The 19,756-nt window shown below is 35.5% G+C and overlaps 1 protein-coding gene across 1 annotated transcript in view; it reads left to right on the forward strand.

Moving 5' to 3' along the window:
• The window catches only part of NEB (nebulin), a 131,676-nt gene that overhangs the window by 10,596 nt on the left and 101,324 nt on the right, over positions 1–19,756 (forward strand). The window contains 24 exon segments of the mRNA XM_072873954.1: positions 696–800; positions 2,612–2,716; positions 2,908–3,015; positions 3,789–3,905; positions 4,581–4,682; positions 4,765–4,872; positions 4,967–5,071; positions 5,764–5,862; positions 6,327–6,431; positions 6,529–6,636; positions 7,320–7,631; positions 7,764–7,970; positions 8,637–8,741; positions 9,109–9,216; positions 10,030–10,341; positions 11,562–11,768; positions 12,006–12,110; positions 13,178–13,285; positions 14,209–14,520; positions 16,041–16,247; positions 16,957–17,061; positions 17,225–17,332; positions 17,720–18,031; positions 18,790–18,996. Coding sequence (XP_072730055.1) covers positions 696–800; positions 2,612–2,716; positions 2,908–3,015; positions 3,789–3,905; positions 4,581–4,682; positions 4,765–4,872; positions 4,967–5,071; positions 5,764–5,862; positions 6,327–6,431; positions 6,529–6,636; positions 7,320–7,631; positions 7,764–7,970; positions 8,637–8,741; positions 9,109–9,216; positions 10,030–10,341; positions 11,562–11,768; positions 12,006–12,110; positions 13,178–13,285; positions 14,209–14,520; positions 16,041–16,247; positions 16,957–17,061; positions 17,225–17,332; positions 17,720–18,031; positions 18,790–18,996 — 3,777 coding nt within the window.

Raw genomic sequence — 19,756 nt, forward strand, 5'->3', positions numbered from 1 at the left:
CTCTGTGGTGGACTTTGACTAGATATAAAAACCTCATAATGGAACAGAAAATAAAAATGCATAGGTGTGTACTGATAGCTCTGATAGTAGTGCTAGTTCTATAGGAAAGTATGTACTCTATATTAGAGTATAAATCTGTTGGCAATTTGATGCTGGATTATGCATGAATTAAATAATTAATTTATGAAAGGTCTTCTGAGGTAATCTGTAAGAAGACCTTGAGTATCTCTCAAAACATGCGGAGAAATTCTCAGGGTTGGCTGTAAACCCAGTTCACTGTTGTGCATCTACACATCTGTCTCTCTAAAACAGTCGTAAGAAAAAAGCCAGGAATTTGTGAGGCTGTGTGATTTGCTGATACTTAGATACATAGAACTCTTCAACCGAGGATTTCAGGTCTCACTTAAAGATTTCAGTGAATTTTGCAGATGTCCAGAAGTTCACTAGTCCCATGTTTATCAGGAGCAACAGAGTAATATACTTGAAAACTTTCCCAGGGAACTGATTCTTTTTCACTGTCATTATCAAGAGACTTCTCAGTAGTCTTCCAGAATACATTGATTGAAAGAGTTTATGCTGCAGTAGCTGTGGACAGAACTACTTTTGTTAATGGTGGCATTAGCAGAGTTAAGAGTAAATGTTCTGATGCTTAAGTTGGTAGTTACTGTAAATGTTTACTTCTTTCATATTTTCAGATTGTCTACAAAAAAGGGCATGATGAACGAAAATCTAAATATACTTCTCTGCCAGATCCACCCGACGTGGAACAAGCCAAGAAAGTGACAAGGCAGCTGAGTGATGTGAGTAGAATGCAGGGCTCCTCTTTCTGTAGAAACCTCGCTTTTGGAGTTAGAGAGGCAAAAAGGTACCTAAAGAAAGGGAAAGCAGAAGAAAAGACCAGAGCTCTTATGAAGACCCCTTTGATTTTCAGTGGCAAAAGCCAGTTCCTTTCTTCCTCAAATGTCTCAGAGAAAGTCCTGCCCCATCTCAGGTGAAAGGCTAAGCTTTATTCTTGTTGGAGAGTTTAGTTTTCACAAAGCATTTCTGCTTCTACCATACACACATTACTTCCAATTCCCCCTCTTTTTTTTTGTCTCCTGCTTTACACTTTCTGTGTTTACAAGAGAAAATAGTAAACAACATCCCTTTTGCTGTTCTCTTAAGTGTAAACAATGACATGTAAATATATATCTGGTTTTGGAGTGAGTTACTTGCTTGCAAGGAATAACCCCATTTTGCTGAAAAGTTGCCCAGGTCAGCTGCACAGAATACATTCTAAATGTTCCTTTCAGTGTCAAACCATTGTACGTGTACATATCCCAAGTGTTCCTAAGTTCATGGATACCAGTCAGTGGAAATGTCTGGCAACTTAGATAACTGCTTCCTGATTTGCACACCAAATTAACAAGTAACATTCAACATTAAATTCCATAACTGTGTGGCACGATTAACAAAGACTCTGGCACTGGTCCTTGTCAATGCATTTTAGGTATACTTAGAATAAAACACAGCTGAGGAATGCAGGAGGTGAAGTGAAATACAAGAAGATCAGCTTTTGCTGAAGAAACTGGAACTAAGTCGCATAATCTTGTAAGACAGAAGTAGGATTTCAACTCAGTTCAGAATATTATGATGAGGACACGCATGATTTTATTGCTGTGTATTGAAAATTATCTGCTGTTTAAGATTAGGGAGTTACAGTATTCACTTAGGGTTGCAAAGCCACTAAAAAAGTGTTGTAGTGAAGCCATTTGGAAGGTGAAAGAAGGTAGTATTTAATTTTGAGAAAATTTCTTGAATCTTGTTCTTCCTTAGCTTAAAAGCTAAATTGTCATCAAGAAAATTTTTAGATGTGTAAAAAGGAAAATCAGTATCATAATTCTTTGAAATGAATAAAATAGTAAGCTATATATGTATCTCCAAAACAATAGAATGTAGAATTTTTTTAAGGTTGTTTTGGGCATATATATTCTATATCAATGTGGTAACAATTAAAAAGGCATTGGGGAAGTTGTCTTTTTTGTGATAAGCAACACAACTGTGGCTGAAAATGCATTTGGAACACTGAGTCAAACCTCAGGAAGATGCTTTGTTGTTAGACAGACAGGAACTGTCTGTTTAAACAATTGATACTTTGTTTCCATGTGCTTGAATAGAGTCCTCTAGAAATCACATATACCAGGCAATCCATGTATTAAAAGGGTTTTCTTATAACAAGTTTCAGCAGCAATAACAATAAATTCCTGCTTAACCAATGGGCAATACTATGTCCCAGTATTATGTGACCAGTGAGAAAACAGAACTAAAGGAATATGTTAGTGATGTCTCATAGAGAGATTTTCTTATTAATAACTGTCTTCTAGAAGAGATGACTTATTTCACCTATTTATCCTTTTTTTGGTCAGGGAAGGTACTAAGAGAGATAACTGAATAGTGAAGTGGTTAGGCCAAATCATATTTAAGGTGTTTTTGACAATAACTGATGAAGTGGTTATAAGGCAGATGTAAAATGTGAAGCAACTTTAAAAAGAAGACTTTTAAAAACAAATCTGTCAAGTGAAAATTGAGCTATATCTTGGGGATTAATATTTTTTTTTAAATTTTGTTATAGATTATTTATCATGAGGACTATAAAAACAAGATCAAAGGCAAGTGGACTCAAACTCCATGCTATGATGTTGCAATTGCGAAAATGAATGCAGAAAATATAAGCACGGTAAGTGAATTCTTTAGAGAATCTTGAAATGAACAGCTTTATCCTCTGTTTATGCTAACGTGGAAAATACTGATTAATTTTGCCTGCTCCATTTGTGTTATTTCTCTTTTCCTAAATAAGCTACGTCATGGCTGTCTGATTTATAATGTAAGTGCATTTGATACGTTGTTATCTGTCTCTGTTCCTAACAGAGAAAATACCAGGAAGACTTCGAAAACGTGAAAGACCAAATCTACTTTATGCAGACTGAAACTCCAGAATATGAAGCTAATAAGCGAGTTTCAAATAACGTCAGTAAGGTATGTTATGTGTGCTCCCATCTGTTTAGCTTGAGTATAGTTCTGAAGTCAGGCCAGTTTGTGCTGAAACTGTTTTGTCAAGTGTCAAAAATATTTTCTTACACACAAAAGATGTATTCTTGTGTGCTTTCCACTAGGAAGCTCATAACAACTCTTCACCATGCTTATGATCTTCCACAATAGTACCCAAAAAGTAGAATTTTCTTTCAGTGAAGTAGAATTGGCTTCATTGTTTGTTCTGATTATGTTATGTGCTTGGTTTCCAGTTGGAACAAATCAATACTGTTAACCAAGACCAACTTAAGCTAGCTGAATTTGGATCAGTATTTTCATATTTATTCATCCTTGCTCAGTGCATCTCAGTGATGTTGTGCTGGCCCATCTTTTGTTCAAAATACAGAGTTTGTTTGGTCTCTGCATTTTCTGCAATAGTATATGCATCAGCGAAGACAATCTTATGTCATTAATTGTAAGAATGTGACTATTCTTAGATGTCAACTGATATTTGAAAAATCACAATGTTTGGAGAGGGGCTTAGAGGTGGGGGACATCTACTAAATAGCTCTCACTTATCTTCCGACCCTGCCTCCCATCTCGTCATCCATGCAATCCTGTGATCTGAGTGCCTTTCATGGTCCTTTGCCATCATGAATCATAAGTTAAAAAAACAGGGAAATTTTCCTGAAAAGTTCAAGATGATACAGGTTAGTGAGCGTTTGGCTTTTAATACTGATTTTTAAAACCTCACCCTTTTTATTTTTATTTTTTTAAAGATAAAATACAGAGCAGACTATGAAAAGAACAAAGCTATTGCAGATTATAATGTGCTTCCTGCTACAGAGAACCCATTGCTGAGGCAATTAAAAGCTGCGGGAGATGTGCTGAGTGATGTAAGTATTATCAAAGTACAGCTGGATGATTTTCAGTCATGTACAAAAAAACAAACTCGTAATTTCTTCACAGGGCTTCTCCTTTGGCTTTCTTAGTATTTTTGGTTTTATAGACCAATATTTGTCATGAGATACCACCAACCAGAATGGTATAGATAAGGAGTCATTTCTCCATAGCAGAGTATAACAATAGCTGTGGCGTGTTATGGGGACAGCTAATTATTGTATAGTTCATTTAGATCCCTGTGGAAAATGGATCGCAAGATGGCAGTTCTTCCCTTAATGTTTTAAGGAACTTCAACTGATGCCAATAATGACAAAATATGTGGTACTTTTACATATTCATATATGTTATATTCTGGTTACTCACTGTAATGGCTTTCTAGGTTTCTCTCTTCTTGCTGTTTTCATCTGTATGGAAAGAGATTGCCTATTTCTCAGTGTCAGAAGTTCAAAAACTGTTAGTTAGACCTTTCTGTCTTCCCTTACAAACCTACGAGTAACTAAAAAAAGTTTTTTTAAAAAAACATTCGGAAAAAAGTGCCATCTTTTTCAGTCTTCTGGGAAAGGTTTTCTTTGCAATCATTTCACAGTTTTACTCTTGTAATTTTTATTGTGTTGTGAGTGAGTTGCAGTGGAATCTACTGCATTATCTGACGTTATTTTCTTTTGCAGAAATTATACAAAGAAGCCTATGAACAATCAAAAGGAACCAGCATGAATTACTGTGACACACCCAAGTTCCAGACTGATACTGCTCTGAAGAATTTTAGTGATGTACGTATTTGATTTATGTTATGTCATTCAGTACTGATGCTCTTGATTACTTTTGTTTATCAACGTGTGATTATTTTTCCAGGTAAAATATAAAGATGCATATCAAAAGAATATTTTAGGACACTATTTGGGCAGCTTTGAGGACCCACATCACACACACTGCATGAAAGTTGAAGCTATGAAGAGTGATGTAAGTATGGCAATCATTCTGTTTTCACCGTCATACTTGAATTTCAGAGAAAGCTCAATTATGGTTTCTTACTGAATGCTGATTTTATTCCTAGAAAAATTACAAAGCAGATTATGAGGAGGAAAAGACAAAATGCTACTTCCCTCAGACCATAACTCAAGAGTACGAAGCAATTAAGAAGTTAGACCAGTGTAAAGATGTAAGTACAGGACACTAGTGGTTATCAAGTAGCCAGCTACATGCCGAGTATCTGCTCCTGAGGCATGTAGAAATTTACAGAGTGATTCCTGTTAACTTCGATGATTTTGAATTTGTGCTTATTAGCATATATAACTTTTAAAAACCATATTCATCTGTATTTTAGAGCCTTTTGTGACATCTAGTGATCAAGACAGATACAGCACAATCTTTTTTTTAACGAGTAATAACATAAAATTAGAGGAATAGTACCAAAATGAAGAATGAACCTCGAACATTTACCTGCTTAAGTCAACATAGTTTTACAGTAATCCTTAAATGTACTTTAGTTACTTTATTAATACTGATTTTGTTTAGTTTATCAATACTTGGAAAATACTTTAAATATATATTTGTATATAATATACTAAAATGTATATACTGTAATGTGTATAATATATTATAATGTATACTGTACATTTTTAATAATTATATACATATTCAAAATATTTTACATTAATACTTTAAAAATACTTTAAAAAATTTATTTGCTCTCTGATTATGTTAAAAAGTAACGAGAACCGTTGTGCATGACAGTGCTTATCTGCACTCATGCCATAACTGCTAACTATCTCAAGTAATGTTACATGGCTATGTCTTATAAAATAGTTTTGCTTATACGCATTTTCTGCAAGTATATTTATCTTCCTTCAGCACACCTACAAAAAGCATCCTGATAAAACCAAATTTACTCAAGTGGCTGACTCTCCAGTACAGAAGCAAGCAGAGATCAATAGCAAACAGCTGAGTGATGTAAGTGAACTTAGAAAACATGTTGCTACACTCTGACCTTATCAATTTCTGCACTGTGGCCACCTTCACTTTATCATCCAGTTTTAAGAGAACTCCTGAAATTAATGTGTAGGTGAATGTGTGTGCATATACACACACACGCGCACAAAAACATTTGTGTGTATTTGCAGTTCTGTTCCAGTGGAAGATCACCTGGAAATTAGATTTTTTTTAGTTTTTCGGTTGGCTGTTCATGGCAATTTTTAGTGCATGTGTTTGTAATTTTGTTTATGTCCATCATTCTTAATGTATTCTTCGCACCAGTTAAGTCAATGGGGCTTATACCATTCACTTGGCATTCATCTCTGTCTTCCTTTGTGAGTGAGGTAACATGAGATCTTTAAGTTGTGTCACTCAGCGTTATTAAGCATTTACAATATATAAACATTGGGCTGCTAAATTTCTTTCTGTATTTTTCTTTGCAGATAATGTATAAATCCAAAGGTGAAGAAATTATTCATAAGTACCACCTCCCTCCAGATGTGCCCCAGTTTATACAGGCTAAAGTTAATGCCTACAATATTAGTGATGTAAGTATATTTTGAATCCAGAACTCTTGATTCAACTTACAATATGAAGTTTCTGTTAGTTAGAAACTGTTCATTCAAAATTCACCTTTTGTTCTAGAACTACTACAAAACAGGATTGGAAGAATTAAAATCAAGGGGATATGATCTAAAAAGTGATGCTATTCCTATCCGAGCTGCCAAGGCTGCTAGGCAAGCTGCCAGTGATGTAAGTACATCCTTCCTGTATAAAGGAACTGTATAATTCAAAAGAGTTTACTTAAACAATGTTTGCAATTATGTTTATTAAGGATATCTGAAGGATAACTTCTTTATTGCCTTTTTTGAGCATGTTATTGGACATATTTATCACAGTTATAATTTTATTGGTATTTCATTGCTTCACTAATGTATTTGTATAATTACATTTAGAAAAGGCTGTTTCATTGTGTAATTCTCTGTGAATAAACAGGCTATCTTGCACTCCAGTATGGCTAAGGAAAATCATGAGGAGTAGGTCAGTAGTGACAGCTCCATGAGCAATGGACCCTTGAATTCTCTCTGTCCTTAATTATAGGCCTGATCATAAATGAGGTGAAAGACTCTAGGACATCACTGAGTTTTGGGCAGATTCTTGGGGATGGCTTCGTGGAAGTCCCTTAGTATTTTAAGACTCCTCTCCCTCTTATCATCAGTACAAGTGAGATAATACTACTTTGAAAGCTAATGCATTTGTGTAGGAGTGAATTGTAAAGAGATGCATGACTGGTTTTATTAAGACGTATGGTCAGTGACTTAAATGTGAGGGATACTCTTTGTAGAAAACAAGGGGTAGCCTTTACTTTTTATTTACTTATTGCTAAGTTACTACACTTAAGATTATATTCTCCGTGTTCTGTTATATTCTAACAGGTTAACTATAAAAAAGCCTATGAACTCGCCAAGGGTAAACTCGTTGGCTTCAAGAGCCTCCAAGATGATCCCAAACTCGTTCACTATATGAAGGTAGCCAAGATGCAGTCTGAGCGAGAGTACAAGAAAGATTATGAGAAAACAAAAACGAACTACAACATTCCACTGGATATGGTCAATGTTGTTGGTGCCAAGAAGGCTCAAGAGATTGCCAGCAATACTAATTACAAGAACCTCCTGCACCACTATACTTATTTACCAGATGCAATGAGCGTGGAGCTGACCAAAAATATGATGGAGATTCAGAGTGATGTAAGTAAAACCTCAAGTGAACAGAATTTTTTTGAGATGTCTCAGGCAAAAACTGTGAAGACTCAGGAGAGGTCCCTGAATTGTTTTTTCTAATTCCTAACTTCTAAAACATTGTTTTCACTCCTTTATTAGAATGCATACAAAGCAGATTATAATAACTGGATGAAAGGCATTGGTTGGATCCCCATTGGCTCCCTAGAAGTAGAAAAAGCTAAAAAGGCTGGAGATGCCTTGAATGAAAAGAAATATCGTCAGCATCCGAACACCATTAAATTTACAAGTGTGGTAGACTCTCCGGTAATGGTCCAAGCCAAACAGAATTCAGTTCAACTCAATGATGTAAGTAGAGAAAGAAATGGGTGTTATAGTAAAATAGAGATGTATCTACTGAAGAGCTGAGCATTGTCTTTAAAATTTTTTAAAGTACTATTAGCCTGAAAGTGTTTCTCTGTGTTGTCATTGTTTTGTGCTCTGATTTTGCCTGAGTAATTTCCTGGTATAAGTCTGCAAAGCTGTATGGAAATCATGTGGCTCTTCCAGTTCACATCAGCTGATTCCGCCTATTTATATTTAAGTATATTTGCAATACATTTGATTTAAGAAATGTGAAATTTTCAAGTTGTTTATTGATGTTTTACCACCTACAATAATGAATGAACTACAGAATGTTTAATGAATCATAATATGTCCATCATTATAAACCAGCAAGCTTTTGTTACACTGTCCTACCATCCCTTATTATCCCACTCTTTCAGAAATAGGTTTTTATGTCCATTAAAGGGCTTAATTTTACTGAGTAAAGACTGCATAGAGCTTTTAGGGTGCGTTCCTTCTATCAGTAAGATCAACAATTCTGTATGAAAAGTGCAGCCTCAATCTTTATGAGATAGGTGGCAATGTACATTTATTTGCAAAATCAAACATAAACTCTCAGTTAATTTACAGTGATCCAGGGCTACCTATACAAGGAAAGAAGGATTTATTTCTGTATCGTATATTTTACAGAAACTATACAGGTCTTCTGGAGAGGAAGTTAAACATAAATATACTCTTACCCCAGATGTCCCACAGTTTATCCAAGCTAGATACAATGCAGCTAACGTCAGTGATGTAAGTGACTTCTTTACAGCATGTTTTACACAGTGTTAATGAATTTTTGAGTAATATGTTACAGATAGATACACTCATATTGCAGATTCCTTTCACTGATATGCAGTTCTGTATAACCAACTTGTATCACTGTAATTTTTCATTCTTGGTGTCACTTGAATTTCCAACCAGATACCATTTAGTAATAATTCAATTAATTTAATTAATAGGTAAATCTGTTCTCATAAATGAAGACTGATAGTTGCGTATGATCCCCACTGCATCTGCTTCTAAAGAATTGCCTGGAGTAGCTTAGGAATAGCTTTGACTTGCATATAGTTCATATGATTACTAGGTTCTCTAGAATAATATGGATTTTCTTTTTTAGGCATATTACAAACAAGGCTACCATGATCTAATAGCTAAAGGGAACAATGTGTCACTTGATGCTATTCCGATTACTCTAGCCAAGGCTTCAAGAAACATTGCTAGTGATGTAAGTACCTATTCCAGGTATACTTTTCTTAGGCATTTAGTAAAAAAGTTGTCCATTACAGGCCATATGGTTGACCTCACATGTTGCACAGGTCTCACTAGAGTCAGTATTATGAGAAAGAGATTCTTAGTCTTTCCCAAAGGCTTAGTTTGTGTAGGACTTATTTTATGCTCATCTTGTTTGCTTTAGATAGGCAAATGGTACTGCACTGTTTCTTAACCCACATTTCACAGGAGAAACGGAATCAGTAGTTCTTGCAATCGTTCTGAGACAAATTTCCAGAAAATACACTACATTTGCACCTATTTACAGACTGCGAGACAATATGTGCTAAGGGTGCTTTTGGTTATACAGTGGAGTATGGCTTATACATGAATCAGAAGGCCTTATAGTGCAAATTGTATAAAGTGGAATAAGTTTCAGTGGCTTCATATAACTAGAGGAAGCTGTCCAGTCATATTCCACTCGTTTGCTATTGCTTTCAAATGACTGAGAAGGATTGTCTCAATTACTCTGATATTTTTCATGCACCTTTCAACACAGGAATACGTAGGAAAATTTTCCCTTCCTTACAAGAAAAGCTAATGTTGATCAATCTTATTGTGGTGTGTGTAACCTGTTGTGTACAGGTAGAGCAAAAAAAGCTAATGTAGGTACAGTAGCTGGGTGTGCCATTTAGGAGAGCTTATCTTTCTGAGCTGCTTGCAGCTTCTTTTTCCAATGAAAGACGTGAGCGCTTAGCTTCTCTTTTGCATTAGTGTGGACATCAATAGCCATGCCACCATACATTTGATCTCTTTCCTCTGTTTCTAGTATAAATACAAAGAAGCATATGAAAAGGCTAAAGGAAAGCAGGTTGGTTTCAGAAGCCTGCAAGATGACCCTAAGCTTGTCCACTACATGAATGTAGCAAAGATTCAGTCTGAGCGGGAGTACAAGAAAGACTATGAGAAGACCAAGACTAACTATCACACGCCTCCTGACATGTACAGCATCCAGGCTGCTAAACAGTCTCAGGATGTAGCTTCTAATGCGCACTACAAAAATCTGATCCATCACTACACTTATCTGCCAGATGCCATGGACGTTGAGCTTGCAAAGAACATGATGCAAATTCAGAGTGACGTAAGTTTTTAAATGATTGCAATTTCATGGATGTTTTCCTGCACACTGTGAAAAATAAAATATGAGTTTATATTCAATGAAAATTGCCCTTACTGTATGGGAATGGTCTGTTTTTCTTATGTCTTGGGGAAAATTGTTAGAAGTTTTATCAGATGATGGTGGCATTTAGAAATACCAAATTCCAGGTGAGTTCTGCTCAACAGGATTTTGATGTTGGCGTATCAGTGGAGAGCAGACTTCTGGAATATTGTATTCAAATGCACTTTTTTTTCACATTTGGTCAGAAAACTTTATTTTGCAACTAACATAATTTTGTTTTATTCTTTAAGACTTCTTTTAAGTTGCTTTGTCTTCACATGAGATAGATATGATAGTGTGGTTGGACTATTATTAAGTATTTAGGATGAAGGAGTGGACAAAATGTAACTATTGATATTATTAGGAATACATTCTGGATTATCTCTAGCATAGGAGATCTCTCCTAGGACCTTCTTGGTCCTTCTTGCAGGTAGAGAGTTTTAAATGGTTGACTGGGCGTGCATGGTCGTACTCTGCGCCTCTTTGTATACTGTGGAATTTGACTTTGTATGGGTCCCTATGGAGGACCACTCATTTTAGAGTTAGAACACAGAAGGGTCTTAAAAAAGAGTGTCCACAATATCCTTGCATTCAGACTGGGCACTAACCTTGTCTGAATGTTTATATGGGATAACCTTCTGCATATTTTGTAGCCATGGTAAATTTTTCACTTGCAGTCTGTGAATTCTGCATATTTTACTGTAGGAGAAACTGTAGGAAGAAAACCAAAAATTGAGCCTCTGCTCTGTGGACCTTTGTATAAGGCTGAGTCTCACAGAGTCTGCTGAAACACAGAACAAATTAAACCATGTTAAACGGTCACCATATGGTAGTTTAGAAGTTATTAAGAATTGAAGATTGGTGAAATTTTTCACATGGGCAAAAGAAAAGGAAGGTTAGTAAATACTGAAAGGATGTTACAGTTTATAGGAAATTAATCCTGAATCAAAAATACAATAGCTCATTTTCTTCCTTATGAAATCACAGAGAAGCATAAAAAATATCTGTGTTCTTTTCAAGAATTTATAAATATTTCTTGCTAATGTAGAACACACTAGCTAGACTATGTGATTATTGTTTTAAACAGAATTCTTACACTTCTGTGGGAAAATCTTGGTCCATGTTGGCTTTCTCTCCTTCAGAATGCATACAAACAAGAGTATAACAGCTGGTTCAAGGGTATTGGATGGAGTCCTCTCGGTTCTCTGGATGTTGAAAAAGCTAAAAAGGCTGGAGAGGCATTAAATGAAAAGAAATACCGTCAGCACCCAGACACCATCAAATTTACAAGTATACCAGATTCAATACCAATGGTTTTAGCTCAGCACAACACCAAGCAATTGAGTGATGTAAGAAATTTTTCATTATTAATGCGATATAGTGATTTTAATTTTTTTACCATATTTATGATTTATATGTTACTGTCTGATATTCCATCTAAAAAAACCTTTACATTTTAAAAACTGTAATAATAGTAAAATTGCAATCTGTTGGTAAGAATTAAGCATTGTTGCATTGTCTCTATGTGTTAACACTATTACCTACCTTGTACTTGTCAACAAGAATTTGTTTATTTTTCCTTGCAGATAGCATATAAGCAAAAGGGTGAAGAAGCAAAACACAAATACACCCTGGATCCTGATGTTCCGCAGTTTATTCAAGCCAGGGTCAACGCCTTCAATTTGAGTGATGTGAGCATATAACCAATAATTTGTTCAATAATATATTTATTTATCATTTACTTAATAGAAAAAAACCCTTTTATTTATTTGTGCTATGATATTGAATATAGAAATGCACAAGCTCTGAATTCAGCTTAACTTTTACTTCTAGAAGTCAATGAGTTTTGTGCTTGTTAAGCAAATTTTTAAACTGTCTGAGCACTCATGAACATGAACACATTTCAGTGCTTTATTGCCAAACTACTTGGATAGATGGAATGAAAAAACCAGCATGACTTATTATTCAAATTCCTATAGGTTTGGAGACTTATGTCATCTACTTTTATGTAAAACACATTGCATAGGCAAGCAGTACAAGTTCTTTGTGTGTTGCTTCCTGCTGCTGGGCTTTCAAAGAAAATTAACTCATCCAGTGGAAAGATAGTAATGCCTTTTTCTGCCATTCAGCTACTAGTCTGCCTGCTTTCCATCACTTCTTACATCCATTCAACACCGTAAAGATCTCCACTGATAGTATCAATTTTATTGCCTTCGTGATATTAAATTTTTTGGTTGCATTATCAGGCCTCCAGGAAAAAGGTGAAAGCTGACATCTCCTTTAATCCCATCCTGCAGAAAGCCTTGAAATACTATTAGTCTGTCCAGATGCTAACTGCTAAAAAAAATCAGCCAGACAGCTTTCTTCAGTCGCTTAAGACCACAAGGCCTGATTTTGAAGCTAACGGGAAAAAATTTCTGAAGGTTCAGTCAAATGAAAAAGGGGTTTGCTTAGGCAAGGGCAAAAATGCTACTAATGGAGTTGTTCCACATAAAAATTGCAAAAAATGCTTATGGAGTTAATGATTTAGCTACATGAATTAAACTGATTGTCTTGAAGGACTCTCCTATCTTTATAGTAGATTTATTTATCATAATATAACTGTAGTTTGTGTACAGGTTAACCTTTTTCCCTGAAATTCCACAGACTAAACTGAATATTTTTGACTCCTGTAACTGTAACAAAAATATGGGTTTAAACAACTTTGTTAAAATTGCTACTCGTAACATTGTGAATTTATACCTTTTTTCCCGATAAGGCTAACTACAAAGCAGACTGGAAAAAAACCATTGCCAAAGGATATGATCTGAAACCAGATGCCATTCCTATTATTGCTGCTAAAGCTTCTCGAAATATTGCAAGTGATGTAAGTATAATTTACATGAAGTGGAATACATACATCTACTGCATTACAGCTTTCTATAGCATATTATGCTACAGAGCATATGCTATATATGTATAATGGTATAGAGACACTTAACTCTGAGAATTTAAACTCTTATGATACTGTGAAATAACAAGTGAATTCAGGTATTTACATGAACCTCTGAAAAAACCTGTGTCTGGAAATGTGTTGTAATGCGCATGAACGCTGGTGAGCTGGGGCTGTTTGTTGTATGTACTTCAAGTATTCACCAGCTTATTCGAAAGTTCCTTTGTTATAATTTACCTATGCTGTATTCTTAATTGCTGGAGACCTGTACTTCTGCTTCTCTAGCATTCACAAGCTGTACAGAAATGTGGCAGTTTTCAGGCAGTTCCGTCAACTGGCAACAGTAAAGCTTTGCGTGCCATCTGACACAAGCTATGAAAGGAGATTTGGAACACAGAAATAAATTCACTAACTTTAGCAAAAGGCTGCAAATGACTTCCATTCCCCACTTAAACATGCCTCCCCCCAGTAGCCGAACATTGGGATATCCAGTTGTTTGGTAGTCTTGGGCTTTTCAATAATATATTATTATGCTAGTCTTTTAATTAAAAGCTGAATGTTCCTGGGAGTTAGAAGTCTATGGCAGTAAAATATAATATGGCAGAGGCAATGGTGAGGGAGGGCATGTAACTGCATGTCTAGATTTAGATCTATACCAGGGGTCAAGACAAGCTGAGAAATCCAGCAATCCTCTTCTTTTTTTTGACCTCAATAATCCTGTGCTGTCTGAAAAACAATTTATGAGTTTGTAGGATGAACTGCAGTTGTTAAAATATTGAGTTTCAAAGTATAAAAATTATCAAAAGTGTGTTTGCTCTTTCCAAAGTGAGTAAGGCTTTCTTTTCCTTTGTCTCTAGTACAAGTACAAGGAATCATATGAGAAAGATAAAGGCAAACAGGTTGGATACCGTAGCCTGCAGGATGATCCTAAACTTGTTCATTACATGAACGTGGCCAAAATGCAATCAGATCGTGAATACAAGAAGGATTATGAAGTCACCAAGACCAAATATCATACTCCTTTGGATATGTTCAGTGTGACGGCTGCCAAGAAAGCCCAGGAAGCGGTTACAAATGCTGGCTATAAACAGCCAATTCACCATTATACACTCTTGCCTGATTCTGTGAATCTGGAGCTATCGAGAAATGTGATGCAGCTTCAGAGTGATGTATGTAATGATTAATCGACTCATTTTTTACTTCTCAGAATGACTGTGTTACATTATTAACCTTTTAAGGCTAAAAAATGAACTATATTGGATTAACAGTAGATTGACATGTAAATGTCTGGTCTGGAACGCTGTATTTTCCAAAGATTATCAGAATTATGTGTAGCTGATAAATTCTGGGGAACTTACCTAGCAAGTAACAACTTTCTTTGTATCTCTACATATTTGGCTAATTCTCAGCAAATGAACAAGTTTTTTCTAATTTGTGTATTTTTGTAGTTGGATTTGTAATTATAATGTATTACTACTGTGATTATTACTTGTATTGTCAGAGATTGTAGGTTATGTACAGAGTCTAAATTCTGACTATATTTTATTTCAGTTTACTGAAGATATACATTATGTATGTTTGTATTATACCTAGGGATTTGAGATTTGTTTTGTTCACTTTTCCTTCCTGCCTTTATCCTCCAACAGATGCATATGCCATGCACGATAAGGATTCATAAAAAAGCTTTGTAATTTCCATTAAGTTTTGTGACTAATTTCCAATCTTTTTCAGTAGTGTAACTTTAGGGTCTGCTTGTTTACCCAAAAAGTATTTAGTTTAATCTGTATTATTTAACAGTCCTCTGACAAATTTGAAATTTGAAAATTGAAAAAATTTGAAATTCCTAAAAACGTTAATATTCTGATTGAAAGTGTTCTTCAGATTCTAAGCACTGTTTGGAGAGAATAATGTGCGTGTTCCCGTTGGCCAACAGATAGAGGATCTGACCTTTAGACACTGTTCTTTTCAAATACGGAAATTTTCATCTCGAGTTTTTTGCTTCCCCATTGTATTTTTACCTAGCCTTGCTGAGCTGGCTGAGCTTGCTTGGCTGTCTAACTCGGGATGTTTGCAAGGAGAGAAGCGTGGTACTTAAGGACAAATTTTGCCCTGTATACAGATGCTATGACAGTATGTGGTCTTTTTCTCAGACTGATATTCTCAGTTACTTCTAACACTGCAGTTCAGGAACAGGTTTTATTTTCCCAGCATTTTTGTACCTTTATCTGCTCTAAAAGCCATGTTATAAAGTATGATTGTATAGGAATGGTGTCTTCAAGATTGTGCAGAACCAGGCCATTAAGGAGAAGTTGCTGAAACAATTTCTCTGAATTAATTCTACTGCGAACTGCGTCTACTAACAAAGAGTGTCATTTAAAAAAATTATTATATTTTTGTCAGATTTTCATATTTACCACTCAAAATTTGTTCTAAGGTCTGTGCATTTGGTTTGTAGTGTGAGTTCTACACATTGGTTTAGTGAAAAGAATTTCTTTATCCCTAACACATCAATAGCTGTTAATATTATGCTAAGAATTTGGAAAACACTAGTAGTTATAACAGGCTTGTCTAAATTTTCCTTCAAAAATGAATGACCAGGAGAAGTTTTAAGGCCTAACCTGTTTTTATATATATGGGAATTTTAATTTTCCTTGTCTCACTGTGTTTTTCCTTGTTTATTTTTTAAAAGAATGTGTACAAAGCAGACTTTAATAACTGGTTGAGAGGAGTTGGCTGGATACCGCTTCAGTCACTGGAGGTAGAAAAGGCCAAAAAAGCTACAGAGATTCTCAGTGAAAAGAAGTATCGCCAGCACCCAGACAAGCTGAAGTATTCTATTACAATGGATGCAATGGAACAAGTGCTAGCTAAGCAAAATGCCAAGACCATGAATAAGGTGAGAATTTGTTCAGATGATCATGACTGAGCCAGAGATTGGGTCATTAGAATTGAAGTCATTAGAATTTCAAATGGGCATAGTGGTTTGCTTGGTTAAGACTGGACACTGAGAGATGATGGAAGCCTCAGACTGTATTCATAATTAAGGGAGTTTCGTTTTCTGTTCATAAAGATTAAAGATTTCTCTTTTGTGTATGTGATTAAAGATGTCCTCTCCAGATTTGTAGTGCTTTGGTAACCTTTGCTCTTTTACTGCAGGAAGTAGTATTCATAATCAGCGAGTTGAAAAAACCCTGAAATTCTGTCAGTTTTGTACAAGTTTCCTTGAAAAGTGGAGTTCTTTAAATTTGTCCTTAGTTATCTGGGACACCACTGATCCTTATTGTATGTTTGCCGTGGAAAGAGGGTGTGTGAAAAAAAAGAAATTTATGCTTTGCATTAAAGCAGGAAAGAATGCAGACTGAAAATTTCCAGTTTCAATATTTATTAGTTATCAAAACATACTTTGCAAATGTCTCAAAGTACTAAAGAAAGAGGAGGAATATAATATTGCCACTTGGCAGTTACATTTGTGAAGATTATTTGTAGTGGTTATGGAACTTTACTGTAGTGTACACTATTATTTATTGCAAATGAGCAAAACAAAAGCAAACTCATTTTATGAGTGCAATGTCTTTTCAATGCTAAATATTACTTTGTAATTGCAGAGGCTCTACACCGATAAATGGAACAAAGAGAAGACCAGCATTCATGTTATGCCAGATACCCCAGAAATTCTGCAGTCAAGAGTGAACCAGATCACAATGAGTAATGTGAGTTACCATGCTGACAGTGGGCATTCAGTCTCTGTTGCATAGACCAAAAATTGATGTAATTTTTATGTCTTTTTAAAGAATATTTAAATTCAGATGTAGGGTAATTCAGTAGTTCTGCCTTCATAATAGAGTACCTGTTCTCTTTTATATTTTAAATTAGAAACTTTACAAAGCTGGATGGGAGGAAGACAAGAAGAAAGGTTATGACATGCAGCCAGATGCTATTCCAATAAAAGCAGCCAAAGCCTCCAGAGACATTGCAAGTGATGTAAGTTTGATTGCGTAATAGTATTCAGAGCAGCTACAAAGACAGTCAGAATGTTTTCACGGTGCTCTGTTTTGCGCAAATGTGTTTTTTCAAGCATCTTGAGTTGTCTAGGTCTCAATTATATGCTTGATGGGATAAACCTTTGCAGTACTTGCTCTCCAGTGGAATAACACTGAAGTGTGCTTTTTTGCTCTTTGTTCAGCAAGCTGCTGAGCTTCATGTGCCTGTGTTCAATGGGCTATTTTGTAAGACTGAGTATGTTTAAATGACTAAACCTGAGCTCCTGTGATGAAAAAGAACAAGTATTTTCTATGTTTTCAAAATTGAGCTTAATAGTGCATTTTTTTAATTTAAGTTTTTGCTGTTCTTTCTCTTTCCTGCTGTCAGTATAAATACAAACTAGCCTACGAAAAAGAGAAAGGAAAACATATTGGGTTCCGCAGCCTTGAAGACGACCCCAAGCTGGTGCACTTCATGCAGGTGGCTAAGATGCAATCTGATCGTGAATACAAAAAAGATTATGAGAAGGCAAAGACTAATTTCCATACTCCAGTTGACATGGTCAGTGTTGTGGCAGCCAAGAAAGCACAGGAAGTGGCTACAAATGCAAACTACAAAAACTTGATCCATACCTACAATGTTTTGCCTGATGCTATGAGCCTTGAATTAGCCAAAAACATGATGCAGATACAAAGTGATGTAAGTGAGAGATTCTTCAACCTTTGCATTATGAATACAATGATGCTTAGTTTATGAAAGCATACTGTAAGATAAATAGTACTATTTTTTTAGTGAATTAGTTCAGTTATATACTAAAATGTAGTAAATGAAATGAGACCTTCAGCAATGATAGCTGTTGCATTTTTCTAAGACTCTGAAATATGAAATTACACCTATTGTGAAATAATTTGGGTTCAGAAATAAGTAATTTTCTGTATAAAGTAAAATGGATACTTATTGCTTACCTCTCCCATCAGGCTCTTCCTTTGGGAGCAATACTTGTGTGCAGGCCAAGACAGGAAAAGCTTCACTTCTCATTAATAGTTTTATCTTGTACTTCTAAAAAGATATCTTTTCAGAAGAAGGGGAAACCAGCTAAGTAGCTATATTCTCAGATTTTCTGGGATGTTTAATCTCTAGAGAAGAGGGCCTTTTTTTCTCGGTATAGTGGTTCAAGAGAATCCTCTTCTTCAAGAGGGCCTTAGCAAGTAATCTCATGTGAGCAATCTATATAAGTCATAAGGAGGATCCGAACACTGTATAAAAGGCAGAGTAATAAAATAGACACCACTGTAACAAATGTGTTTCTAAATAAACCTTGAATGCATCTTGATACTGTTTGCCTCTTTTTAGAGTAAGTGCATTCAAAATCTAATATTAATTAAACACAGAAAGAAGTGTCAAGATTTACAGACTTTTTCATGCATCTGATTATTTTCTTTTCTTCCTGCTTCTAGAATCAATACAGAGCAGAATATGATGAAAGTATGAAGGGTGTTGGATGGATGCCACTGGGCTCCCTGGAAGCTGAGAAGAACAAAAAAGCGATGGAAATTGTTAGTGAAAAGAAGTATCGCCAGCATCCAGACAAGTTGAAGTATTCTGTTCCTATGGATTCCATGAACATGGTCTTAGCTTTAAATAATGCTAAAATCATGGATGAGGTAAGAAAGTGTTCATCAAAATTCATTTAAGCTTGCAGAAGTAAGAAACAAACTATAACTCATGTAATAGTCAATCTTACTGTGTGCATAGCTTTGGAAATCATCAGTTTGGCAGCTAATGAATATGCTTGCCTGTAATTGTATTTCATCTTAATAGACCTTTGATACACCTGAAAGCAAAGAATGACCCTAATATTTCTAAGAAATACATGTAAAGGCTGACCTGGGGGTCACATTTTATTAATAAAGTTTGCCCAAGATAACTGATTATAGACTTTTAGCAGTTTAAATCTAGGGGCTAAAAATACTGGAGTGATCCCTTTCGGAAATAGGATTTAGACTTTTAAATGTATAGTCTGTTTCATCCAACACCTGTTACATTAATATGAAATTACTGCATGATGTGAATGCTTTTCTAATGAGACATTTATTTTCTGATTCTCCTGCTGAACTGATGTAATCCGCTGGTGTTCTTTAGAAATGTCTAGAGTTCACGTGCATTGTAGTTACAGGGACAATCAGAATCTTATATGCACTTTCATTAGCTCTATTTCCTCTAAGTAAAGCTCTATTACCTCTCTCAACTGATACTTACTTTCCAGGAGATAAACTAATCATCTTCCACCTCTAACAATTTCTTTTTTGTACCTTCTGACTTGGCTTTTAGTTGCGGGTTAACCCCGGTAGGCGGCTAAGCACCACACAGCCACTCGCTCACTTCCTCCCCTCTCCCCCAGTGGGGAAGAGGAAAGGCAGAGTA

This window comes from Ciconia boyciana, chromosome 10 (assembly GCF_034638445.1).
Source record: "Ciconia boyciana chromosome 10, ASM3463844v1, whole genome shotgun sequence".
Classification (NCBI taxonomy): domain Eukaryota; kingdom Metazoa; phylum Chordata; class Aves; order Ciconiiformes; family Ciconiidae; genus Ciconia; species Ciconia boyciana.